Source organism: Amblyomma americanum, chromosome 5 (assembly GCF_052857255.1).
Source record: "Amblyomma americanum isolate KBUSLIRL-KWMA chromosome 5, ASM5285725v1, whole genome shotgun sequence".
In the NCBI taxonomy this organism is placed as follows: domain Eukaryota; kingdom Metazoa; phylum Arthropoda; class Arachnida; order Ixodida; family Ixodidae; genus Amblyomma; species Amblyomma americanum.
This window is the reverse complement of record NC_135501.1, coordinates 159,851,976-159,878,660: the sequence shown is the minus strand read 5'-3', so window position 1 is coordinate 159,878,660 and position 26,685 is coordinate 159,851,976. Positions and strand designations below refer to the sequence as shown.

Sequence of the window (26,685 nt, the reverse complement as noted above, 5' to 3'; positions counted from 1 at the left end):
TCATTGTTTAAAATATTAGTGAATTGTAGATATCCTGCCCTGCATACACGACAACGAAGGGGCGTCTAAACCTTGTTAGAGCTTTTGATAATACACCGGATTCTTATTTCCGGGACCCTGTGATAGGTCCTTCTAAGGGGCGCTATTATTGAGCGAAGTGAGTGTTTGCACTCTCTTGCGACTAATCGACTGCGCAAGCAATTATTGACTATCATTATATAAAGACGCACTGCGACCCTGTGTTCAGGGTTTTGTATGACCTTCCTTAGAAAGAAAAGCTCAGTGCTCGGCTCCCATAGAGAGGCGCGAATATAAGTAAGTTTTTCACGCGCTGATGTTGAAACTACAAGCACATTTCTTTGCAGGTCCACGATCGCTATGGCACGTGTGGAAGTCTTAGCGGTTCTGTTTTTGGCCCTTGGAGTTTCAGCGAATCGCTTCACTACACAGGGTAAGCCATTAAATTTTCAGTATTTCTGTCATAAAAGAAACGTATTAAGACAGACAGTGGAGAAAGTCATATGAAACACGCGGAAAATGTTTTGTCTCAGGCATTACTAAAGGTCTCATAAAGAAGAAAGGTGGACATTCCGTTTAAGGAGCACGCAGGAAGGACATTCAATTTGGATTTCACGCTGCCAAGTTCAAAGCCAGTTTGTTTTTATATAATTTGTTGCTAGACGTGGAGTACTGTACAAAAATTTTGGTGGGGCAAGAAAAAAGGATTGAAAAATAAAATGCCCCAGCCCGTGTCACTAGGTATAACGGGCTTCGGAGTGCTTTACAGTGGAATGTCATGAAATTCACTGGCTTTTTTGAAGTGTACCTTTCATTGCTTAGTACTGACACTTCTGTCTCAGGTAAATGGCACGAATATTTATACCAACAACCACCCGGTAATGTATAGCACATACCTAATAAATACTAAACGACACGTAAACGTTGAACCATGGCCGGTGGCACAAGCTGCTTAATTTCTCGCTTCTGCCTGAAAGCAATGTACCTAGATGAGATGCAGCGAGTAATCATTACTAACGCTCAAGTGACAGCACTGAGCGCCCGATAATATAGGTACTAATATTGTTGTGTGCTCAGTTTATCATTGTGGCCATCACGATCGACCATCGCCGCACTCGGCGTGTAGTAGTCTCTACTTTTGCAGGCCAGTCTGTCTAACACTTATTGCCTTTTCGCTGTTAAGTCAGGGACTCGGTCATCACGTTTGTCGGTCAGCTCCTTGCCTCAAGGCCTGCACCTGTCGCAGAGGGTACCATTTAATTTTCAACACAGGACCAAAAAGCCGTCCTGTCCGCTGTCATGGAGCTAGTGGGTGTAGAAGGGCTCTACATTGCGCGCATGCCAGAAAATAGCTTCCGCGTGCTGAAGTGTGTGCAGTAAAGACGCCCAAGAACTTTAACTATTGATGCACTCGCTGAGAATGGGCCCCCTGTACTTCGAACTCCTCGCAACTCGAATAGGTTTCGACATTCTTCCTGTACGCGCTTTATGGCGACAGCGTTAGAAGCCTCATCGGGGGAAAATTTTGCATTCGCCCAAAAAAATTTGCGGAATGGCCAGAGATAAGTGACGTCACCGTTCCTGACAACTCCCTTTGGGTGATGGGAAGTTAGGTCGCGAGACCTGGTTATTCTTCTTGGCTCGAAGGTAACGACGTCGCAAGCCCCCAAATGACATCACTTCCGCTAAAGACATGTTCAGCGCCTAATGTTATCGGAAAGAAAACGCAACGTAAATCAGTGCCCTTTTGATTTTTTTGTGATTCGACAAAGTATCAAGCCTCAGTCATGTGTTGTCGGAAATATTTTCATGCATGCATAGTTCGTGCATTTCGCGACGTTTTACGATTGTTGCACATAACCTTGAGTTATTTTTGGTAGCGAACTATTTTTACGGCACCGTTCCTGAGGAATTAGGCCATAAACCGACAAATCTGGTAATATAATAGCACTCACGATGAGCATCTGGTAGCATGCGCCCGGTGCTGCCTATGGGAGCTGAGACTGGCACAAAGTCAGTTTGGTTTTTGCTTTACAGTTGTTTTTTGCTATTACCTAGGAATGAAACCAGCACAGCGGCAGCTTTCATTAAGTTTAGCACGTTGCACAGCTCGGAGTAAACACATCGCAATGTTTAACATCAGCGCTCTCAGTCACACACCAAAAGCTCAATAGGGCTTCTTAGTTCATTGCTTCCATTGTTGACACAATTATTTAGCATTGCGAATTGTGTCTTAGGGAGGAATAAACCTTGTAATTCCCCATCTCAATCGTTTTCAACAGGTTGTGACTACGCGGGTATCGACCTAGACGAAGCAGTGGAAAAGGTTCTGGCGAAGTTCCCAAAATATTTCCATGCCGGACCTCAGGATTTCATACCAATTTTCCCTGGCTTTGAACTCGCTGGCCTGAACGTGACTGGTATGGACCAAATTGAGCGATATGGACCTCTCATTCCGTATTGTTTGAAAGGAAAGCGCATGATGCAAGTCGACCTCATCAGTCTTCACGGTGTCAGATTTAACGTTCCCTGGCGCTGGTGCTCCGGAAAACTGGGCAGTTTGTCCGTCCGCTCGGAACTATTCCGCTTCACAGCCCAATTTCGCATTGATAGCGAGGGCGTCCCGGGTGGAGACGTGAAACTCTTCAAAGAAGGCCCCACGGTGCCAGTTTACGCACACAATGTTCCCCTTTTTGTGAGCGGTTCTGGACCCATCGACGCCGTCGTGACTGAAGTGCTCACCAAATTCATTCCCTCGCATCTGTGGGGTGACATGGTTCTCCCTTATTTTATGCTTGCTCTGCAAAGGACGCTCGAGTGAAACCCAACCTGAAACCGGCTTACGGCGATGGATTATGTGGAAAGGACACTCGTAGTCATTTCAACAGGGTGCGCTGCCTCATATATTTATTATTGCCAAGAACACTAAGAAGTTAGAGGAAGTCAAGTATGTGAGCAATAAAGAGTTCATACTGCTAACGCCTCTCGTCAATCCATCATTACGGCACTCATAACACGCCTTTATTTCTCAGTGCTATATTGTCTGGAGGAATTCACTTTTAGGAATTTTATTTTCCCTTGTGGGGACACAATATCAAGAAACGCCGGTTCATAATGAAGCCCACACACATATGGTATTATAAGCAAAGGTAGGCTAGGCTATGGTAATGTAAGGTATGCTATGCAATGGTATATCATGGTATGCTACGGTACTGTATGGCTCGGTATGGTAAGCTGTGGTGCAGTACAGTGCTGCAGGTTTAGCAGGTTATTTGGATTTAAACTTCCCAAAGTGGCACATGGACTACAGAGGGTCGAATAGAAGCAAAGCAAGTTTCATGAAAAGTTATGGAAATTTGATCTTATCATGACCTGCCGTCAAAACAATTACCCGAAACGTTGCCTGCAACTGGAGTAGAAATTCATTTACGCGATCGCCCATAAGGGCCCCAGGACTGCATCGTTACTATCCCACTTTCTGTTTTCGACTTTTTCTGGCCTTTATCACTCAGTTCTTGAAAGCTGACCTGCATAACGGAAATAACATATTTTCATACTCGCGTGGCGATGGGTAAAGTGTGCTCGTTTTTAAAGGCGTAATTAGCCTCCAATTAAATCAGGGTGTGCGCTTTTTCCGGACAGAAAAGAGTTCCCATGAGTCCGGACGAAAAATTTCTCCCAAAAGTATGGGAACAAAAGAGGCTGCAGACGTCACGTGCATGTTTCGTCGCTGCCGTCACTGAACTAAAGAAAAATTCCGTGACTAACTGCCCCTTATTGCTGAAGGACACGTACTTCATGAATGATGCACTCCCGATACTTGGCGGCTTGGCATTCGTCCTACACACGAGAGCAAAATGCCGCCGATTCCCGTCAGAACAAAGCGTGAGAATATGTCGCACCCTATTCCACTCCTTAGATCGACCAAAATGAATTGTCACCACCCCAAATGTGGAAACCCAGGAAACTGTCTTCTTGTAACATTATTTCGCTCCGATTTATTTCTTGTTATGTCACAAATTTCATTACCAACCACGCAAAGAGTCAGCAGCGAGATCAACGGCTTTGGATGCAGTTACATACTCTCTCAACAGAGCAGCATTCATATATAGAGGCCAAGGCTTCGTTATTGCTTTAAAAAAAGTATTTAATTTGTAGCGGAATAGTAATTTCTTGCTTTCTGCTCGCACGCACACACAGAGAGAAAAATGACCGGAAAGGTAAGCAGGAAGAACAACTTATGTAAACGTGTACGTTCGATCAGAATGGCTCGGTGCCTTTTGCTGGCAAGCAGCAGCATAAAGCTGCCAATCATGCTATTTTAATTGGTTCCATAACCGCAGCGGACATGGACAAAGACGACCGCCTTGTTAACTGCACGGAAGTTCTCACCACCAAACTGTGTCGGTGGAAATGATGAAAGGTTGGTTTGGATTTCAAAATACAGCTTTAAAAACAAATTTTAAAATTTTCCTTGGCTGCTATCCATCAAGAGTGACACTTCGCATTAAGCACGATTGAGGAATAGGATTTTCACTTACAGTTGTGAAACAAACATTTGTTTAAGGCGGATGGTGTGTTCTCGTTCATATAGGAACTAAATGTACACACACTTTCCTTGCTCTTCAAGGATTTCAACGAGTCTTTCGGAGCCCAGGCTGGCAAAGAAAAGTGAGCTCATGAGGGGCTAAATTGCAACACACCAACATGAAGTCTGAGGTGATAATTTAAGCTGCTAACCTATGCGACAGACACAGAGAGAGAGAGAGAGAGAGAAATAACAAAGGGGAAATAACTATTGACCTACGTATTTGCCTCATGATGAAGCAACTGCGCTGAGAATTGAGTGTTGGGTTGCTTTTGGTTGCACGAGTTGCGACTGATATGGGCCATCATCAGCAGCTAGTGCAGCTAGTGCTGCTGCCCAGCTCTGGTAACTACAGCATGGGCAGTAGTCTGAACGGCATACGGAAGAACTACTGCAACGAAAGAACATATGGCATGCCAAAGCGTTACCAAGCCAGCGGACAATAAAATTCGGAGCTTCCCAATCGAACACCGTTGAGTAACTCTTCAAACTGTGCGCATCTGCTTTCCGTGTTGTCTTCCATCCTACGTTTGCCTAGCTTACATTTCGTCTTCTGATGTCGAAAAGAGAATGTACATCCCGCAGCAGATGATAAGACTGTGAAGAAGGCAAAATATTAACTAGAGTTCTTTTCACAGCTCTTACGCTTGCTGCGGATGTATTCAGCACAAATAGACAGCTGGAGCATTCTTTTCTCTACCGACCTCCCAAAATGCGAAATATAGCTTAGCCGTTTTTACACAGTGTACAGTGGGCAATATAAGAAGAAAGGAAAGCAGCACATCATCCGTTATCCGTGAATAGGGGTGCTTTTTCAGTGGAATGTAAACGACGATGACCATACATAAGTAGGGGGTGGTCTTTTTTATGCGATAGCATAGAAACCTTACCACAGAAACAAGCCGGCGGCGACAATCCTGCATCGTCCAGATAAATCGTGATTGGCTGGCAGGCAGTGACGTCAAACGTGACACCACTAAAGTGGCGGCATGCCATTGGCTGGAAAACCTTGACGTCGCCAGCCCGGCAGTGGCGTTGTCAGACCGGAGAATGAACACTGTCTGGAGGGATGGGACGCCATCCGACCGGCAGTGACGTCATTAGCAAATGTATACGTGTGTGAAGCCACCGCCTGTCAACCGTAGCATATGGCAGCTGGTTTGTACGAAGAGAAGCATTGCTCGGGCAGACCACCCTAGGCTTCACAAGGCTAAGCAGTCACTTCCAGCAAAGACATCAACGGTTTCGAATACTATCGAACTGGGAAATGCAAATAGGTGTCCGTCCGCCCCGTTATATTTATGTATATTTTCAGGCTTCTAGGCTACTATTTTGTAGGCTTGTATGCATATGTTTATATTTTAAGGCTTCAGGCTTACATTTACATCAGCATATTTTCCGGCTTCAGGCTTACATTTGTGCGTATGTTCAAGGCTCTCGATTGAACTTACGTTCAAAACTCGCGGCTGTCCCGTCGTCCTTTCTGAACTTCAGATTGAGGCACCGCTTCTGGACAAAGTAAGGAAGGGAGCAACTCTCTTAAAAGCTTAGCCTGCACTGTATCTTTCTACACCGTAAGCCTTGTGCAACACATATTTATCTGTTCATCGCGTGACTTTTTAAACGAACGTTGATAATGGACACCTCTACGAAACGATTTTTATTGAAACGATGTTTATTGCCTCAGGGCATAAAAGAAATTCCCTTGCAGGCAAAAAGAAGATGGACTGACGTGATTTGCTTCAAAGAAACATTTTTTCTTCGAAGCAAATCACGTCGGTCCATCTTGTTTTTTGTCTGCAAGAGGATTTCTTCAACTCCACTCCCGTCTATAATTCATCGGCGCTCTTCTGCTTGGCACAGCAAGCTTGAGCCCATTATACAACGTTGCCGCCTGTAGCTCTCAAAGGACGGCATCTGCTTATGGATTTTTATGGCGCAAGGGCATCTATGGCCGACGAGCGCCATGGCGCAAGGTGTTTTCGACTACTCAAGGTGGGGTTGATGACCCATTTTCCATGCATTTCAAACAGATAAGCCAAGCACCAAGCCAAGGGAAACCTTGTACCCATTGTATCACCGGTTGGTAGCCGGCGGCACTTGGGATCGAATCCCGCACCTCCCGCATGCGAGCCGGATGCTCAACCACTTGGGCCCCGCTGCAATTCCAGGACGACATCTACCGGACGATACTCTCCCTAACAAATGGAATAGAATTTAAAGTTGTTTGTAGCAAGCTCAAAGATTTGTGGGCAAGCGTTTATGCTGAAAAATAGTCGCGATCATTTAGGCTGAGAAATTTCTTGCTTCCTTTGCCGTACTGCAAGCGTACAGCTGATGAGTGTTGTTTCTTTTTTTTTCAGGCAAAATTGCACAAATGATAATGCGAATCTTCTTCAAAGTACCGCAGACGAGATATGTCCAGAAGTGTTTTGTTAGCATCTGGGTGGGCTCTAATATTAGCAGACGACGCAATCCCTTCAGTATTTGCCGTCTTCTTCGCTGCCTGCAGCCTATTGAACAGGGTCGTATAATATCGGACTCCGTTCAGTCATTTGTACAGGCGCAGCGACTGGTTGGAAACTGGCTGTATTTCTAAAAAAAGCCCGTGATATTCATGAACCTGCCCTAAAAGTAAATATTACCCATCACCTTCACGTTCGATTGCTGTTTCTAGCTTTTAATTTAAAACATTCTGTTTCAAAGTGACTGCTTATGAGACAAGAGCGAAATGGCAGAATTGATTAACCTGGTCAACCTGCTTTTTCATTAGAGTCGTCTTATATACCAGTGCAACAGAAAAACTTACGTAGCTAATTAACCACGTCCTTAATCCATGACTGTAAATACAACAAGTCTAACTTGTAAGCAAACATTCATTTCTGGACATGAATGAATCAGTGACAATAATTAGCTATGCATTAAGATGGTCACCACAACGAGAAAATAAGAGGGCCAGTGTTCGTATATGATTATTGTGAGCCAAAATCACTCAGCCAGTCCTGGGCCTTGCTCCTAAATACCTAAGAAGCAACCCCAACCTGGCTCTCTTTATCCCTCTAAGCAATATATCATGCACATTGTTAAGCACATCTGCTGGAGTTTTTTCAAGGTAGTGCAAAAGCGAAGAAAACACGAACTATTCTAATTGTGGACGGTATCTTTAAGACCTTAATGACAGACTTCTTCTTTTGAATTTGAGGTTGAAGTTCATTCGTCGCTCTTAGTGGTATATGTACCACTGGGAGAGAGAGGACGCAGGGAAAAAACCTGCTTGAATTCAGCTTGAGAGGCACCTTACGCCCACAATGCTGAGACAACGCATTGCCGCAGTTGTTGACAATACAGCTAGAGGTAATGCAGTCGAAAAAAAACTAAAGTATCAACATGAAATATTTACAGTAGCAATTCAACATTTAGCACCACAATCACAACAAAAAACGGTATAAATAAAACAAAAGCATTACACAATCCAATTGTATAACGTAAGCAGAATTAACCCGCGTTATGGTTTTATTCACAGTACAGAGCAAGTTCTAGCTAAACGTCATTAAAAAGGTACAAAATGGTTTTCAGACTCTTCTCTGTGATGTCACACAGCGATATATTATTTTCTATATTGTTCAGGTATTTTGGTAGAATAAAAGACCATGACTGCATACTGTGTTTGCTGCGACAAAGAGGCCATGGCCAAGGAAAATGGCAGCGGGTATCATAGACGGTTGAACCGCGAGATATTTTTAGAAGCAAGAGAGTGGTTTCATTGTTAGAAATAACCGCAGTTTTCTATATTCACAGCAATATGAAAGGAAACAAAAACGATGGTGCTAGGATTTTATGGAGCAAGGGCACCTATAATGACAAAGAGCGCCAAACCCGAGGTTTTTGTTCGATTCAGGCTAAAATATGTACAGATGATAAAATCAACACCACGTGTATAGTACTAAGGGTAGTGAGTATGTGCATGATTAAAGAGGGTGTATAGGGTGCCTAAATATCTGGTGGAATGGCTTACAGGGATGTATAGCGCCTAAAAATTGTTTTAAGAGGAGTTATATATGAAAAACGGTAACCTCAACCCCTGTCCTTGGTTGAGCAAGGGCGAGGCGTCTAGCAGCTATGGGTAAGCTTGGCACTCTCCTCAGCGTTGAGGAGGTGCTGAAGTTACTTTGATTATGAAATTTCTGGTAAGAAACCTACATCAGCTAAAAATTTAAAAACCCTATATAATGAAAACACGTGCTTATCACCTAAAATAATGAAGGGTGCATTGGTATTTTAAATGTGTAAAGTTCAGGGAAGTGCTGTCGTCTTTGTGTATTCAGTCTCGGGCACATGATTAGTGTGGGGACAACAGAAATGTGGGCTCCACTTCTCGCGCATTGTGGTGCTGGAGTACCCTGTAAGAGATGTGAGTGTGTGATGTATGTCCTATCCTCAGCCGGCAGAGAGCAACTTCTTTTAATCTATTTTGTTTTTATGTGGAATACCTCCCAATCCATGGTTTTATTGTATGGAGTTTGTTGTCTGTTTGTTCATCCCAATCCTGCTGCCACTCTTTGCCAAGTGCAGTCCAAATATACAACCTGAGATCCTGTTATGTAAGTTGTTTTATATCCATCCTACTCAGTACATCACCTGGTGCTGCAAGCCTATCAGCTCCTTCATTTCCATCTATTCCACAGTGACCTGGTACTCAGCATATTGTAATTTTAAGGTTCAACGTGCATGCAGACATAAGACATTTCAAGAGGGAATTCATTACAGGGTTTTTACAGGGTTCCCAGAAGACAGGACCATAATCATACTTAAGGAATCTAAGTAAATAACAGAGCTTGACTTTTTCTTTCCCGGGATGAATGTAACAGCCAACAGAATACCATGACATTTGGCAGTAAATATGCTTGTTTTTCTATTCAATGTTTTTGTTTTAGAAAATTGACAACTGTGAACTGTATATGAAGCTCAGTATGTCTTTGAGGCAACAGCGTAAAACTCTGTGCACTGATATTTTGCTTGTAGGGGCAGGAAATGCTGTTTTATGCCAATTGTTGACCCGTTCTTACCAACCTTAGGAAAAGATGTGTCGCAGTCAACTGGATACACTTCCCAGGGGTCATTATGTCTTTAGAAGAAGTTACCAGAATGTTCGAGACTTGTATGTTCATGTCTTAAACAAGTGTTGCGACTCTAATGAAAAGATGGGGTATCAGAGGGTCGGTTTAAAAAAAGCAGTGTACTGGTTGGGTTTCGCAAGAGCGTGTTGCATGGATGGTCAGCATGAGATAATGCCTTCGTAGCGTATATTAAACTTGTGCACTTGCGTCGTCGTTGAAGTGACCATCGAACCGCCTGAACGTACAGAGTGGCAAATATGCTTCTACAGAAAGCACCAGTAGCTAACTGTAGACCCAGGTGGTACACAGCATCGAGCATCTTTAAGGTGCTTTTTCTTGGTGACTCGTACACTACTGAGCCATAGTCTATACATGATAGAACTACACTATTTAGAAGACTCAGCAGGAAGTCCCGATCTGTACCCCAAGACTGGTGGGACAGGATCTTTAGAAGGAGGTACATTGATTTCATTTATTTCAGCCTTAGCTGCTCAATGTGTTTGAGGAATTTAAGCTTTTCGTCGACTATGATGCGCTGAAATTTGTGGCCTGTTTAGACAGCAATACTCTGCCCGTTAACTTAGATATCGAGTTTAGGTCTAATACGACGTTTTTTTAGCGAAAAGTACGCTTAAAGTCTTTGATGAGTTCAGTTTAAATCCGTTTTGATCTGCCCACACTGCTACTTTGTTTACTCCTAGGTTTTCCGCTCACAGATAGACAAATTACCTAACTTGCAACTTATTCGTACATCATCGACGTAAATGCAGTAGCATATAGATCTAGGCAGGACGCTATTTAATGAACTCATTTTCACTATAAAAAGACGGCAGCTAACAACGCCGCCTTGAGGAACACAATTCTCTTGCATAAACTGCTTAAATAACAAGTTCCCTACGCGGACCTTCAATGCTCGTTCAGACAGATAACTTTGAATGGTGGACAGCATATTCCCCGAGATCCCAATGACGAACAGGTCACGAATGACACCATAGCGCCAACGGGAATCGCAAGCTTTCTCTAAATCAAAGAAAACAGAAGAACAGTGCTGCTTATGCACAAAGGCGTCCCTTACGTAAGATTTGAAGGCAACGAGCAGGTCACTGTTCACCGGTTAGCCCTAAATCAATCTTGGTGCTGGTCAAAAACACCGTTGATTTCAACAAAATGCACAGGGCGAAGATTCACCATTTTTTCAAAGAGTCTACAGAAAAAGCTGGTTAGGGCAGTTGGCCGATAAGTGGCCGCTAGTGTGGCTTCTTTGCCTTGCTTTAATACCGGGATAATAATCGCTTCTTTCCAGGCTTTTGGAAGACGCCCAGCAGCTCATATCTTTTTAAACAGGCACAGGACTGTTTCAAGGATTTCTTCATGCAAGTGCCGGAGCATTCCATATGTCACCCTCTCAGGGCCTGCTGCTGTTGAGTTGCCACAAGTGCCTAAGGTAGCTTTCAACGGTTGTAAAGTAAATTGGCTATTGTGTTCTCCTACTGATGGCCTTTTATTATTGTGAACAGGTTTGCGCTCCTCAGCAAGCTTGTATCTCAAGAAGGAATCTGTATAATGCGCTGAGCTAAATGTATTCGAAGTATTTGCCTAGTACATCTGCTTGGTGCTCCAATGTATCGCCAACAGTGCTAACAAGAGGAATTGGATGTGAACTATGCCCTTTAAGTGTTTTTAGTGTACTGTATAGTTTATGCGTATCTGCGTAAAAAGTTTCAAAAGAAATAAATGGTTGCCAACTTTCCCGTTTGGATATACGCCGAGTGCGCCTGCCATTTGCTTTAGATTGCTTGAAGTTTACTAAGGTGTCAGCCGTCGGACAACGGCGGAATTTCGATCATGCATGATTTTGGTCCTGGGAAGCTTTCTTGCTCTGTGCATTCGACCATGGCTTTCGCTTATTTTGTATTTTACCTGATGTCTGTGGAATGGATTTCTTTGCAGCGTCTATAATATGCAATGTGAGCAAGGATTGAGATTCATCTATACCCATGTTTGTAATTGATGAACAGGGCAAAGCTGAGAGGTCCAGGAACAACTTCCAGTCAGCAATCTGCTCTTTAAACTTTTTAGAATAATTTGCCCTCGGATTTATATTTTCTGTGTATATTAAAGAAATGCGGAAGTGGTCACTTCCACAGAGGTTATTAATAACAGCCCACTCAGTAGCTGCCAAGAGTAATGGAAAGCCGATGGCAAGGTCTATCGCCGTGTATGAGCTGTGTGTTGCATTTAAATGTATTGGTTCTCTTCAAGTGAATATTCGTGAGCCAGATGATAACAGAAATTTTACAATTAGCGCATCTCGGGAATCGGTTCTATTACCTCCCCATAATGGGTGGTGTGCGTTAAAGTCTCCAACCAACAGGAAAGGCTCGGCTAGCTGGTCACTGAGTTCTTCGAGTTTGTCATTGGTAGGTGATGATCGAATAGTACATATAGGGAACATAAGGTTAATACTCTGCCGAAAGTTCGGGCTCGTATTGGCACTGCTTTCAAATCGTGGAAGACATTGAGAGGGATTGAATTCTGAGCCACTATAGCAACGCCACTTGATGAGTGGGCGCTGCCTTGCCTGTCCTTCCTGTATACTACATATTTTTAGAAAGTTTGTATGTGTTTCGTTTAAATGTGTTTCTTGTAGGCAAAATACGTTTGATTTTGCGCGAGTATTTCATATATGTCATCCAGGTTCTTATGTAGACCTCTGCAGTTCCAGTGAATAATGCTCTCTACTGATATATTCCTTAGTGACAAAGCGAAGACTATTGGAGGTTATTTAGATGTCGCCACCTTTTTCAGGTGGCTTGACTGGACGATGTATTTTTGGTTTGAAGCGGTCTAGAAGACTCCGCTCTATTTGGGGGACTCCCTCAGCGCCTCCGATACTGAGTATCATGATTTCACGTTCATTGCTTCCGGGCGAGACGCAGAAGCAGATGCGCATTTTGCAAGAGGCTCACCAAGAGCCGGAGGCTGCTTGGTGAGGGGCGGAGATTGTCGCGCATCAACAATGCTGAATTGCGCGCCCACCGTGACGAGACGCCTCCCGGCCCCTCGGCGCGCTGCGTCAGCGTAGGATCTTCCAGGGTGAGGCGAGAGCTTATTCCGGGCTTCCGGGAATGTGATGTAATCGGTGACTTTCAGTTGAATTTTTTTTCTCATTTTGGAATGTATGACATGTCCGCGAGTACGCGGCATGTGGCCCGTGGCAGTTTGGACATTCTAGTTGAGCGGCATTGCAGTTATAGCTTGTGTGCTCAAGGACACTGCACTTCGCGCATGTGTGTTTTCCGCGACATGCTTTAGATCCGTGTCCGTACTTTTGGCAGATGAAGCATCTTGTTGGGTAGGGGATATAGGGGCGAACTTTACAGTGGATGAATTCTGCTTTGACAACATCTGGTAGACGGTAGCATTCAAGCGTCAAGACGATGTGAGGTGCCACCACCTCTTCATTGTTCCGCCTTATCGTGATGCGACGAAGGGCAATGACACCTAGAACTCTGAAGCCTTCAAGGAGGTCTGACTCAGTTTCACGGATAAGGTCGCGTTCGGATATAACAGCGTCTACTGTGTTTAGGCTGCGGGAGGGGAGATGCTTACCAGGAGGTAGGCGAACTGTTTTTGCTTGAGCAGGGTGTCTGAGTGGTCTTTCTGTGACATTTCCAGAAGAAGGTCACCGGATGTAAGCTTTTTTGCCTACCATTTTATCGAGTCGTAGAAATGAGAAAAATAAACATGACAGCAATTGATTCATTGTCTACAAGCGAGTGGACGATCAGGAAACGAGGACAATGTTGAGAGTTGAGTTGGGTTATGGCACTACTTTCATCGATGCGGTTCCTTTTCAGGGACCGATCAGATTTTTAGAACAAGAATTACTCATGCGATATAGATATGGTGACGTTTCCTAAAATGTCGCCTGTGATTCACCGTCTTATTCACAGGAGGGCACCGGAGCCCCCCGACTGGTAAACAGACGGGGAGCCCATCGGCCGGAGCTTAACAATGGACCCGACCGCCCCCGTTCGTGGTTTCTGCCCTTCACCTTACAACCTATCGCCATGGTGCGGATGACAGCTTTGGTTTGGGAGCTGGGGTACGTGATGTCGCCAGGCACCAACACCTGAACACTCAAGGTGCCCCCGCGAGGAAAGGAAACAAAAAAGTGATCTTTATAATGCCAAATTTAATGAAGTATGGATGTGTGTGGGTATGCCACGATACGCTTGATGTTAGTCTAATTGCCCGCTTTTGTGTTGTTTTAAGTTTGGATATGTTGTGCTGCGTCGGCCGTTCCCCGAACTGTGAGACAATAAGTCAGCAATGGAAGTAATAATGCTTGATAAGTGAGGACGTTTACATGAGACGTAAGTGTGTCCCTATGTTGGTAAATAAGACCATTGAAGCGATTCAGTTGTTTCCGAACATGATTGACCAGCTCGTCTCAGGTGAAACACTCTGAGAAGATTACTCCTAAGCATTTCATGTTGTTTTCATGTTTGCACGATTGCAATTGTTTTGCCTCCTAGGGATAGGTTGAAGTTAGTGTGAATAGTTTTGTTTCTTGTTCCGAATGATATGGCCTTCGTCTGTTCAGAATACACATTCAGATCGTCATTTCTTGACAACTCGTGAAGATACTCCAGGAACCTAATTATTGGCTCGCGAAAGTAATTCGGCTTCGGTGCTACCCGACCACTGTGCTTTAATATCGTTATCAAAGCCCACAAGGTCAACGGCAGGGGTGAAAAAGATGTCATTGATGTAAACAAGGAATAATAATGACCCATTAAGCTCCCCTAGGGAACACCAGAGAGAAGTGGCTTAAGGATCGATAACTTATTTTGAGCAACCATTTGACTGCGATGAGGTAAGCATGATTTTAGAAGACACAAAGTGGCTCCCCTAATTCCGTAGCGTTCCAGTTTTTGTAGGACCAGATTATAGTTAAGCTAGTCGACTGCCTTCGAAAAATCGACATAAATTCCAAGGACCAGGCATTTCTTCTCAACGGCTTTAATTATTAGCTGTTTTTGTTTAATCAAAGCTGTCTGTCGATTTTCTAGGTCTAAAGCTAGTGTTGGTCCAACAGGACAGCATGCGTATCTAAAAATTTAGTTATGCTGGGACATATAATTTTTTCTGAACTCTTTGATAACACAAGCAGGATCGAGATGGGCTGGTAATTTGATAAATCTAATGCGTATCATACTTTATAAATGGCGATAACATTGCGACTTGCGTCTCTCTCGGAAAGATCCCTGCAGCGAGAGCAACGTTGTAAATTTGAGTTCACGGTGCAACTGAACTTCGAAAATTTTCTCACTGTAAACAAAAATTTTCTCGATGAAAGTTTCAGAAATGAAAGGCAGTAGACTGTTCTACGTAACTCGCTAATATTTGTATTTTACTTGGAACCTCACAGGGTGAAATTAATGAGTGCTTTGGCTCAAAACGCGATTTTTGCGACTTGAGTATTTTTTTTTACTTTGATGTACGCAGTTTCATCCCCTGTAACATTTTGTTATAGGTACATCTAAAAAAACAAAACGGCTCTTTCAGAATTCATTACAGCAAGTTGACAATAACAATAAAAGGCAAAAATGGCACATTTTCATCTTTATTTTCGATTTTTAAAAATATTTATGCCGCATAAAGCTGCATGCTCGGGATTATATCGAAAGCGAGACTCTGTGCAAATGTCAATGAAAAAAGACTATGAAGGGTTTTCTATAAATTTTAATTTTTCTATTAATTATTGAGCAGTGCCTGGTTTGTCGCGTTTCGTAAATATTCAAACTGCCCTCACGAATAATTTTTCGGCAAACATATTTGAGACTTTGATTATAGACATTAGGATAAGGTTCCATGAATTTTTTTGAACAAATTGGAGATGGTCGAGCGTCACGTCTGGGAAGTTTGACGTGGAATGACACAGCAGTGCAGTTATACAACTTGTGTTCATTATCTGGTGCATCTAAAAATGCAACAGCGCATTCCATTTACTCAGTAGAGTGCGGAGGCCGGCATACTTCTGACCAACAAGAACATACGGAGTCTTTGGCCCATGATGACAGCCTGCCTTCTGTGCCATAAAGGCGTGTTTATTCCAATTAAGCTCAAATGAAGTTCCATCTTGTCCACTTGCTTTACAGGTTGGGCCTGACCATACTGTCATCCGCTCGCGTAGTGGAGGACAAGTAGCGCTCTGCAAACAAAAACATCCCATCCGTCGTAAAAATATCAAAGCATATATCACTTGCTTCCGTACGTATCTGATTATTCGGCCTTCGTCTAGTATGTGCGACAGAGGCATCCGTTGCGTTTTAGAGATAGGGACGGAAGAAAACTTGTTTAGCGGTATGTTTTCCTCAGCTCTTAGACGGCTGGCAAGGGTTAGTCAATGTACAAAACGCGAACTTCCGCATGCGCGTTTATTTTATCCAGCGAAGATTCGAAAACAAAGGCGAACAGGGGCACAGGCATCTAGGAACTATAAAAACAGAGACAATTGCCCTATAGCAAGGCACAACAGCACGTTGTAGAAACACTCAAGTATGATTCCTCTTAGACAGATAGCATTATCGAAGGTGTACTTACGGAGGAATTTCATACTTCTATGGTTTGAAATGCAGTTTTGTAACGCTTCACGATAGAATGCACAAATCATCGGCGTCCTCCTAAACAACGAGGAAAAATCCGGCCCCTTAGCCTCCGAAACATCGGATAAAATGATGTGAAAAAGACCAGATTTGCTGCGCGTACAAACGTCTTAAAAGGCGCTAATTTTAAAATTGGGAAGGTCTTTAAACGGACAATGGCCAGAGCAATGCTCGCGTGCTTTGTTGGCTGTCCCACCCACTACTGTATTCCCTTGGGCGCTACACAGCGCGAAAGATTTCTGCAGCGCTTCGGGCCGCGTGCATCTCGCATCCGTAGTCCGTCATTCCGTTTTTCTATTTTCTTTTAATTCGCAGAATTTTCCAGTATACTAGGCGCAGGCTACAAACGTTGAAATGCTGATATATTTAAGATGTGGTGACTACGTGCAGGCAGAAACTATAGATTGGTGGCACGGCTATCTGGCCAAGTTGTGGATAAATCCTGTCATGGATATTTACAAGTGTACACAGCAGCACGGCAAGTGGAGACAGCAACACCCAGTGTGATGACATGCGTTACTTCTCGCAGAGAAAAACATACTCACGTAAGGGCAACGGATGTCGGCTCCCATTGCACAAAGTCACAGCGAAGACAACGAAGACGCCCCTGTAGCCGGTCTGACAATTTCAGGCAATTTCCGATTCTATTTTTTTTTGTCCTCCTGGTCTCAGTCAGCGCGAAACTGAAACATTACAGACGTTGTATATGATTGTGCACATTAAGCCATTGTCCCGTCTTCGATCTTCAAGTTAACAGAACCCCTGTCTTTGCGTCTTCCATTCTGTCAACGTATAAACTATTACTAATCCTTTTCCAGCCGCTGCGGTGGCTGAGTGATTATGGCGCTCGGCTGCCGGCCCGAAAGACGCGGGTTCGATCCCGGCCGCGGCGGTCGAATTTTGATGGAGGCGAAATTCTAGAGGCCCGTGTGCTGTGCGATGTCAGTGCACGTAAAAGAACCCCAGGTGGTCGAAATTTCCGGAACCCTTCACGACGGCGTCCCTCATAGCCTGAGTCGCTTTGGGACGCTAAATCCTCCATAAACCATAAAAACTACTCCTTTTCCATCAAAACGTTCCTGGTTCCAGCAATTAACCGCCAGCGCATTGTCCTCTCCCCCGCAGTGGGTATGTGCTAGCTTTATTTGAGGCCGACCAATTAACCAACAATTTCAGACCTCTCTTGCTACAAGCTGCAAAATACTCTACAGGACGTCTTCTTAGGCTGGGATATTTTTATAATGCTCTGTCTGCAAGTTTTTCGGTATATGAGGCTGCTGTGGTCAAACTGGTAAGAAAACTGTTTCATTCGAGGGTTTGAGCCCTGCGACCTATTGCCACAAAATTTTCGTATGTGCATTTTTGCTGTCTTCCAGTGCCGACTAGCTATAGAAAATACCATTCTGGTCAGATTCACTGTCTAAATTTGCTGCTTTTCCTTCCAGCATGCACATTCCTCATTGGTGTTGGTAGCCTGGCTTCAAGGTTTACGTTTGTAGAGCGGGCATCGGTGTCGTTTTATAAAGCAGCGGATGGAGACATTTATTAGCGGAGAATGTTTACTCGTCCAGGAAGCACAAGTTCGTGATACTTGAAGCTGAAACACAGCACATAAAAATCGATTAGCAACCAGCGCCTAGGAATTTAGGCATTCAGTAAGTATAAGAAAAATTTTAGACGCGTTTTATGAATGCATCGAGCCCAGAGAAAAGGCGATGTGGAACAGATAAGTAGAGATATGTCGGCTTTCCTTCCTGTAATTTCATTTTGCGCACTGCGGCTGTACAACTATGGTTTTGAAGTGGTAGTTCCTTTTTCCCCCGACTCACGCCCGCTTCAACGTTCAAAGCGGTTTATGCCATCAAAGCAAATGTCGTTTTTTTTATTTCTGGCGCAGTAAGTTTTTCTTCCATTGTATTTGCGACCCGAGAAACAGAGCGCAACGAAAAATGTGACCTGGTACGCCAGGCCTACTCAAACGGGTCTAGCACGCTTACAGTTTGCGACCCGTGCGCGGAACACTAGCGTCCTCGTGCAAACCAACCTCGGCGCCCCTGTGGAGGCTGACTGTTCCGTCCGCACCCTCACCGCTGGCAGTGGTCCGGACGTCGCAACCATCTTCGACACCGGCACGTGCCTGTAAACGCCGCTTATCACGCCTTCCTTGTGCCCACATTTACGCTGGCTTGCGCAATATATTGTCGGAAGACGCACAAACTTATTTTGCGGTTGTTTCTTTCGCGCACGTGTTGTCGGAAAGCGTGTCGCACGACTTCCCACGCCCCTCTCTTTCGGAGCCATTTTCTTCCGCTTCATATAGGAGCGGCACCGCGTCCAAAGGGTGCAACGTGAGCGGCCTGAAGCCTTAAGCCGTCATTTATTTCTTGCTCAGCATTGTTTCACCTGTGGTGAGTCAGAATCTTCAGCTTGTCCTTCTTTATTCAGCACCGTTGTGCAGCCGAGATAGGTTCAACCCAAACGCCCACACCTTAGACGCTGCTGTCATTTATGTTGTCATTTCTGCGTCCCGTACCGCTTTCCAAACAAACTGGCCTACTTGATTCACGGCTAGGTTTGTCTTGCGGCTTATATTTTATTCTAGCCTGATGAAATGACACAATTAACACAAAGCCATGCCAATCCCGAAGGAACCCCTTATTTCGCAAAAAAAAAAAGATCTTGATTTTTCTGAGGTCTCCGGTTCTCGTGTGAAACGCAAGCTCAATGTATAATCGCTTATTATTTATTCGCATGGCCAGGACCATTAAAATGCAAGTAGTCTTAGAAGTGAGCTCCTCAAGGAATATGCGCCGATAATCGATACGCAAGCTAGAAGTTACAGCTCCAAATACGTTGTAGTCGTGAGAACAGTATGAGTGGCTGTGATGCTGAACAAGCAGATGGAGGAGAGGGTCTAGTGAGTCGTCTATGAACGGAAACATCGTAATAAACTGCACTTCGAGAAGCAGCTTCTGATTTGTGAAGCAATACGAAATGGCAAGTTGCATATTGCATTGCACGGTACTGATTTCGCTTCTATTTGCAGAGTAAAAGCATTGAATCTTTCAAGAAGTGGACCGATGGCGCTATTTTTCTAGCAAAGTAAAAATCAAGCAGTACGGTTGTTTGTCTTCGTGACAGAATGACTGAACGTGTAAATTTAGTCATAAATTGAAACTCACGAATTTATGTTTCTAAATCCGATAGTTTAATATAATAAACTACATCGCATGACATATTGAGTGCTCCGAGTGAAGTGCAGCTGTAAGCAACGTGAGATTTAAACCCGGTAAGGATTTTTAAAAATATTAACGTAAATATCAGAGCAACCAATTATCGTTCAGTTTGAAAAATAAAGAGCTCTTACGAAGAAAACAAATTCTGCAGAGTTATTTCTTATGGCATGTAGCAGCTGAAAGGTTTATATTACAATAACTGTAAAAACATAAATTGGTATACCAAATGACAGACAGTTTATCCGGATTTAAGTACATCGACGAGGCTTTACACACTATTTTGTGACTGGGTTCAGATCAGATTTCAATAACAGATATCGAACTCCGTAGGTATGCCTCAATGAATAACACGATCTGCTGCGAGGAACATTATAGGTATAAAGCTAACCCACATCAGCAAAGTCGTTGACATGCCAAAGGCAAAGCAACTCGGTACATTCCGGTGTGTCATGTATTGATCAAAACTGACTTGTTGCGTGTTTCAATACAAGTGATTTAAGGGCACAGGGTAAGTTAAAATTAGAAAAAAATGTTTTTTTTTTCTTTTGGAATTTTAGAAGTTCAATTCTTTCTACACATGTTCCATGATCGCACTTTCCTCAGAAAGCCATATTTACGGCTGAAAAACGCTTTTTCCGAAACCAAGTAGTGAGCGGCCACGCCCCCTTTCAGGATTAACGTCAATTTTTTCAACCAAAAAGTCCACCACCTGATTTCAAAACTTGTCTAAAATCAGCTACATATAAAACATTGTCTGGCAACTATTGTACAGCTCCTCTTTTTTAGCCAAGACAATCCTGAGACGCTTTGCACGTTTTCTCCACGTTTCTGCAACCTTCATGCAGCTGCGTCCGAGTGCTATCCCTTTCGATCAGTATTGTAAATTGTGCCGGTGTTGGTTGCTGCTGATAAGCTGAGATGCCCAGGGCAAAGAAGGCCTTCGCCAGGCGTGAATTTCACGGCAACCGCTACGCTCATCGTGAAAAAGCAAAACGATGTCCACGACCGAATGAGATCCCGAACGCCGAACGCGCCAGCTCCTCGACATCGAAGCTTTCAAGATTTTCTCTGTGCTTCCAGGAAGAGGATGTGCTACAGAGCAGCAGCCAATATGCCTTAATGGACATGGACGGCATTTGTGCCGCAATTACACAGATTTGTGTGTGCAGAGAGTGCGGTGGAAGTGTTGAGCTCATCGAAATTGTGACAAAACGGGTAGGTGTTGCAAGCGTTTACAGTTTGAACTGTGAAGTGTGTAGGGCCGCACAACGATTTGAGACGTCGAAGAAAACTACTTCTGGCCTCTATGAAGGTTAGTGTATGCCTCAGGTTAGTGTATGCCTTGAGGTTCATTGGTAAGGGAATGGCTGCAGGAAATATACTCTGTGCTATGCTAAACCTTCCTAAGCCGCCGACAAAGTTTGCGAAATACAATCAAGAGCTTCTAGGTCACATCGAAGCTGCTGTTCAGGAGTCGATGAAAAGGGCAGCTGACGAAGGTGTGCAGCTAAATGAGGGGGATAAAGACATCGCAGTTGCTCTTGATGGAAGCTGGCAGAAGCGAGGCCATACTTCCAATAACGGCATAGTCTCTCGACCAGTGTAGATAGACTCTGGGAAAGTGCTGGATGTGGAGGTTTTGTCTAAACGTTGTCCAAAGTGCAGCATCAAGGGTACAAACAGTGACCCCCTTCATAGAGAGGTGTGCCAAAGCAACTACCAAGGCACCAGCGGTGGAATGGAAGTCGCAGGAGCACTGAAAATTTTCGGCAGGAGTGAGGAGCTTCACGGCGTTCGATACGTCAAATACCTTGGGGATGGTGACAGCAAGGCTTTTATGGCTGTGAAGGCACAAAAGCCATATGGTGATTCGGTTGAAATATCCAAGGTTGAGTGCATAGGGCACGTGCAAAAAAGGATGGGCACAAGGTTACGAAGGCTAAAAAAAGGAAACAAAGCAGGAAAACTCTCTGATGGAAAGAGCCTCTCGGGCCGAGGCCGACTGACTGATGCAGTAATAGACATGCTCCAGACGTACTATGGTTTGGCCATCAGAAGAAATGTAGGAAACCTGGACGAAATGCGAAAGGCCGTTTGGGCAACCTTCTTCCACTTATCGGCCACAGACGATGACCCATGCCATGGACTTTGCCCAAAGGGACCTGATACGTGGTGTGCCTTCAACAGAAGTCAGTCAGAGGGCAAGCCATTTTTCCACAAGGAGAGTTTGCCTGCATCTGTCTTGGAGGCTATCAAACCCATTTATAGGGAGCTATCGAAGGCTGAGCTCAGAGAGAAGTGCCCGCATGGGCGAACTCAAAATGCAAATGAGTCGTTCAACCATGTTGTTTGGGAACGCGCGCCAAAGAATGTGTTTGTTAGGCTTCGGACCCTACGGATGGCAACACTGGATGCTGTACTTTCATTTAATGATGGTAGCATCGCACGGGCCAACGTTTTGAAGGCGTGTGGATTGAACCCAGGGAGCAACACCATCAAGTGGCTGAGGGAAGCTGACCATAAGCGCATGTACTTTGCGGACCGAGCAACACGACAGCTTACAAAAGAGGCCCGACAGTCAAAACGACAAGCCGAAAAGCGAAAAAATGACGGCGACAGTGACAACGAAGCAGGGGGCTATTAAACCAATTACTATGGAGGCGTTTCTGCGAATAAAAAAAGGTTTTTCACATCTTTTTTTTCTTTACGCTCTATTATCTCAAAACAGTGTTTTTTCTTACAAAGGTACCATTATTTCCAATGCCTTTCAAGACAGACGGCTGATTTTTTTTTGCAATCATCTACATAAGTGTTGCCAACTACTGAACTAGAATTAAGCAATTTCACTGAGCAGTTATTCTGGTATGAATTTTGAAATGCGCAAAGAAAGGCCAGATTTGTGTACTACCGGAAAAAATTTAATTAAAAATCGAATTTTCAACACATTTCAAATATTCTAGTTTAGTAAAAAGAGCACAAAATTTGGCAAACAATGATATATGTATTATTAGGCTACTGTAATTAGTTAGTGAGAAACATGTACCTCAACATGGCCTAAAATGCATGGGAAGTATAGGGCTTACCCTGTGCCCTTAAAATGTTTCACAGAAGTAAGGTACGAGATTCATGCAACTTTATTTTAGACGTTGAATCTGCTGGTTCGCCGGTCTTGGCATGCGTAGCCTCACTGTGGATAGAGGAACTGACGAGCAATGTATTTGAAACAAAACTAATTAACTTTTAAACTCAGCAGTCTTTGCAAAAACACTCAATGCTTCTAAAGAGTTTCGGCACACCTTTCTTATGGGTGCTTTTTATTAACATAGCCTAAATATATCAAATATTGCTAGCCACATTCCAGATTGAAACCATCATCCTGTCCCACAAAAATAATTTTATCTCAGCTTATCGCACTCTATATAGAAAACGCCTATCGCCGTAATTTTTAGAAATGAGGTGCACACAATGAAAAACAAATTTTTACAATAACAAAGCGTTATTGTCTTCAAAATTGGAGGTCATAAATCTTGTACTGTGCCAGTGCGCAATTGCTAGGCAGAACTTTACGGAATAACAAAAAAACTCTAACTCTATACACTAAGAACCGTGCAGAGGAGCACAAAAAACGCAGATGACAAAAATAATGTTGAAAACAAAGGGAGCATAGCCGATGATCTAGGCACGCAGCCATATCGTGAAATCATCAAGAAGCTTTATGAGCCGTTCAAATGATCGAAGCGAGCACCGTACGACGAATAATGAAATTCAAAATATTCATGCTTGACGTGTGTAATGTTTCATTGTATGATATATATACTGGTGATGTCATCTTGCTTTCCGAGCAGTTTACCCGAGTTTGTATGGTTTTCCTGTCAAGGGCACGCTTTTACAGTGTTGGCTACGTACCCATGATATCTGCAAATTATAGATGGTATGCGCGTTCTTTCAGAAGGAAAGGAGCGAAGGAAAGAAAAGGAAACATGGCTCGCAATGCACTCCTAACTACTGTCACACTTCTCTTCCTACAGAAGGAAACTGCTCATGCTGTGGCAGGTGCGTGTAAAAAAAAATTCCGAACATTTCCCATTGTGTTCAGCATCTTCCTTTTTGGGGTGAATGTTTGCACTATAAGTGCGTGTTCTGTGCAGACGCTCAACACATGGATTTTACGACTAAGGCGTTTGTTGTGCGATGTGTTGCCATTTTATGCACCCCAGTTTTCTAGTGTTCACATGCTCTGCGTGCAAACTTGATGTGCCCCTTCGGTTCTTTCCTAGCCACTGCCCTGATTTAGCCCCTACGACTAGTATGCACACAGCACCTGTCGAAACATTAACCGCGACTCACCATTTTACCTGTAACAACGTCACTTCATCTTTGTTTACCCGTTTTTTATCTAAACTGTTATTTCATGGTGTACTTCTATCCTGTTAGCAGGAAGTCGATGCCACTTCTCGGACGTAGACCCCGACGCCCTCATCGACAACATGCTGGACAAGATGCCGGAGGAGTGGGCCACTCAGCCTGGCTTCACGAAGACACTCATCCCGGGTGTAGAAATTGGAGGCGCGAACGTCACTGGACTGCGAATCCTTCGCCGCTATGGTCCCATCCACCTGTACTGTGAGAAGGGGAACCGATACCTTCAAGTGGACCTCGTCAACAGTGGAGGAGGGATTCAAATAACCTTCCCATGGCAGTTCTTTTGTTCGGGAAGCGGCGGCACCATAGGACTAGCAGTGGGCTTCACTCGGATAACGCTTCCATTCCGAGTTGACGGAACGGGAGCCGATGCCAAGCTGGCGTACGAAGGACCAGCCACACCTGTGGCAATCGAAGGAATACATCTGAGGCTTACCGGAGCCGGAAAACCGCTGGAGGACGCAGCAGCAATGATCGGCAAGTTGGTGCCCATTCACCAGCGAGAGGAGTGGAACCGCTTATTCTTCACAACGCTCTATGAGGTTTTCGAGAAGATTCTCTAATAACAGCTCTCGTTTGGCACACGACACGTTTGGGACAAGTTGGTACACAAACAAGGAGAGGAGAGAACCAAAGCGGGTGCGACTACTGTTGTCGATACTGTGATCGTTTATCGATGGTGAACAATGATCTGTGGTTCTATAGCTGCTAGTCCAACATTTAAGAGGGAAGGCCCGGGAACTTCGACATGAAGAATTGGCTTTCTCATTTAATTTTTATTTTATTTCCTTTTATTTACAGCATACTGCAGGTCCAGTGAGGGGCGCCATATGCTCAAAACAAAAGCACAAAGCAAGACATGAACAAAAGCAACAATTCAATGAACGGCATTTTGTAAGGCATCAATGTCAACTACTGTTGATGGTGTAGCTGATTTCACTCGGTAATGGGGCGTGGAAAAAAAATAAAATTTGAATATGTTAGTTGTGGCAAAGTAAGGTTTTAGCGAATCAGTGTGCCTGTTCTTGTTGACCTGGACGTTATTGCTTGAAGGTACAAATCAGAAGCTCTTGACCATTTCTTATTTTTATTAGAAGGAGAAACCTTAACCTTTATAATCTACGCCGAACTTCAAGCAACTTTATATTACGTTGAAGTATTAGAGCAGATGGTGAGTCAGTGGTGCGATATTTAGAAAATATAAACCAAAGAGCTCTGTGGTGAATTCTTTCTAGTGCAAAAATGTTAGTATTTGTGCGAGGATCCGGAACAGTGCGTGCCTACTCAAGTTGCTTCTTCTTTGGATTGCTTCTTTCTACTATTGTTCAAATGTTCCCGCGTCTTTCACCTCAAGAACCTGGCCGTCTAAGCACCCAGGACACTACGATGCTTACAAAAAAAAAGAATCAATCACTTTATAGTTCAATAAAGATAAGAAGATAACAAATTGTTTATGAGTGCTTTTTATTGCTGTGCCGCTGGGTAAAGGTGCCATGGGTTTGCAGTTTAATGCGTCGTGAGCTTCAGTTTGGACGCCCACATGGCTTGGCAAAATTCTGGACTGCCGGAATGACTCATAAATACTGATAATATTAATCAGGATAATACATCTATTTTTGGAAAAAAAGATGTGAGGTTTCTCGTGTTAAAGTTTTAAGGACGTCTATGAGTGCTGAAAAGTGAATGAAGTATGTCAATATCTGCCTCTGCGAGCTGAGCTTGCAAAAGCTTTCAAACTCAATAATTTTCATATCGTGGAATGTCGCCTAGTGTCTTCATTGTTTCGAAGGCGAATGCTTCTATGCAATTCTAAGAAAAGATAGTGCAGAATATTTTGCCACTGAGAAAGGTTCCCCCTTTGATGAAAACATAGAGGCTCAAAAACTTTGACGACACACAGGCCACACTTCAGTGCTCACAAAAATATACCATTACTCGTGTATAATACACATTAATTCACAATTACTTTTTTCTTATTGGCACCATCTTTTTCCGCAACTAAAACTAAGGCGTAATATGTTTCATAAAGACAGTCTACCTGGTCACAGAAGATTAGGCTTAGCTTTGTGGCGTTTAGTATCTCAAAGTGACTCAGTTATGAGAGACATTCTAATACTATGCTCCAGGAATTTCTACGATTCTGGGTTTCTTTAACGTACACTGACGTCACACAGTCCATTGACCTCTAGCATTTCGCCTCCATCGAAGTGCCGGTTCCGGGGCCGGGATCGAACCCGCGTCCTTCAGGTCAGCAGCCGAGCGCCGTAACCACTGAGCCACCGCGGCGGCTTTAGTCACAGAAGAAGCAAGCGAGAGCACAAGACAGCAGTTCTAGCCGTCATAGAGCTCCTTGGAATACATCTATATTTCTCATTTCCAAAAGGGATTATTTGTGTAGACATGAAATGGCCCTGCCATTATGTAGAGAAGGGATTTTAAAAGCAGCCACATCACTCTCTTGTAAGAACAGCGCTAGACGGTTTAGAAAAACATGCGAATAGTGGCTTCCTCAATAGTGTGCTTCATGCCGCAAATGGTAATGCGCGGGCCTTACCTTTCACAGTCCAGCGCAGTCTTTGAGAACCTAATGCGGCCATAGCGGAACAATCACACTGCCATCCGTGCCTCAA

General features: G+C 43.9%; 1 protein-coding gene across 5 annotated transcripts; it reads left to right on the top strand.

Moving 5' to 3' along the window:
- The first annotated feature begins 161 nt into the window (after positions 1-161).
- LOC144132861 (uncharacterized) lies at positions 162-25,501 on the top strand. Of its 5 annotated transcripts, none has more exons than XM_077665565.1 (7): positions 162-315; positions 366-451; positions 11,027-11,167; positions 12,532-12,819; positions 13,680-13,831; positions 23,583-23,686; positions 24,068-25,501. In XM_077665565.1, exons 5-7 carry the CDS (start codon positions 13,797-13,799, stop codon positions 24,616-24,618), a joined length of 690 nt encoding a protein of 229 aa, XP_077521691.1. In that variant the 5' UTR covers positions 162-315; positions 366-451; positions 11,027-11,167; positions 12,532-12,819; positions 13,680-13,796; the 3' UTR covers positions 24,619-25,501. The 5 variants fall into 5 exon arrangements, with proteins under 5 accessions (XP_077521691.1, XP_077521692.1, XP_077521695.1 ...); XM_077665566.1 differs by having other exon boundaries at positions 163-315; positions 24,071-25,501; XM_077665569.1 differs by lacking the exons at positions 11,027-11,167; positions 12,532-12,819; positions 13,680-13,831; positions 23,583-23,686; positions 24,068-25,501 and adding an exon at positions 2,301-2,997 and having other exon boundaries at positions 170-315.
- Positions 25,502-26,685: the final 1,184 nt, after the last annotated feature.

Excerpts from the sequence above, each read along its gene's own strand:
- LOC144132861 (XM_077665565.1), top strand. The coding sequence starts at position 13,797 with ATGGTGCGGATGACAGCTTTGGTTTGGGAGCTGGG. Across the intron at positions 13,832-23,582 it reads GCTTTGGTTTGGGAGCTGGG|AAGGAAAGGAGCGAAGGAAA; the intron begins GTACGTGATGTC and ends GCGTTCTTTCAG. Across the intron at positions 23,687-24,067 it reads AACTGCTCATGCTGTGGCAG|CAGGAAGTCGATGCCACTTC; the intron begins GTGCGTGTAAAA and ends CTATCCTGTTAG.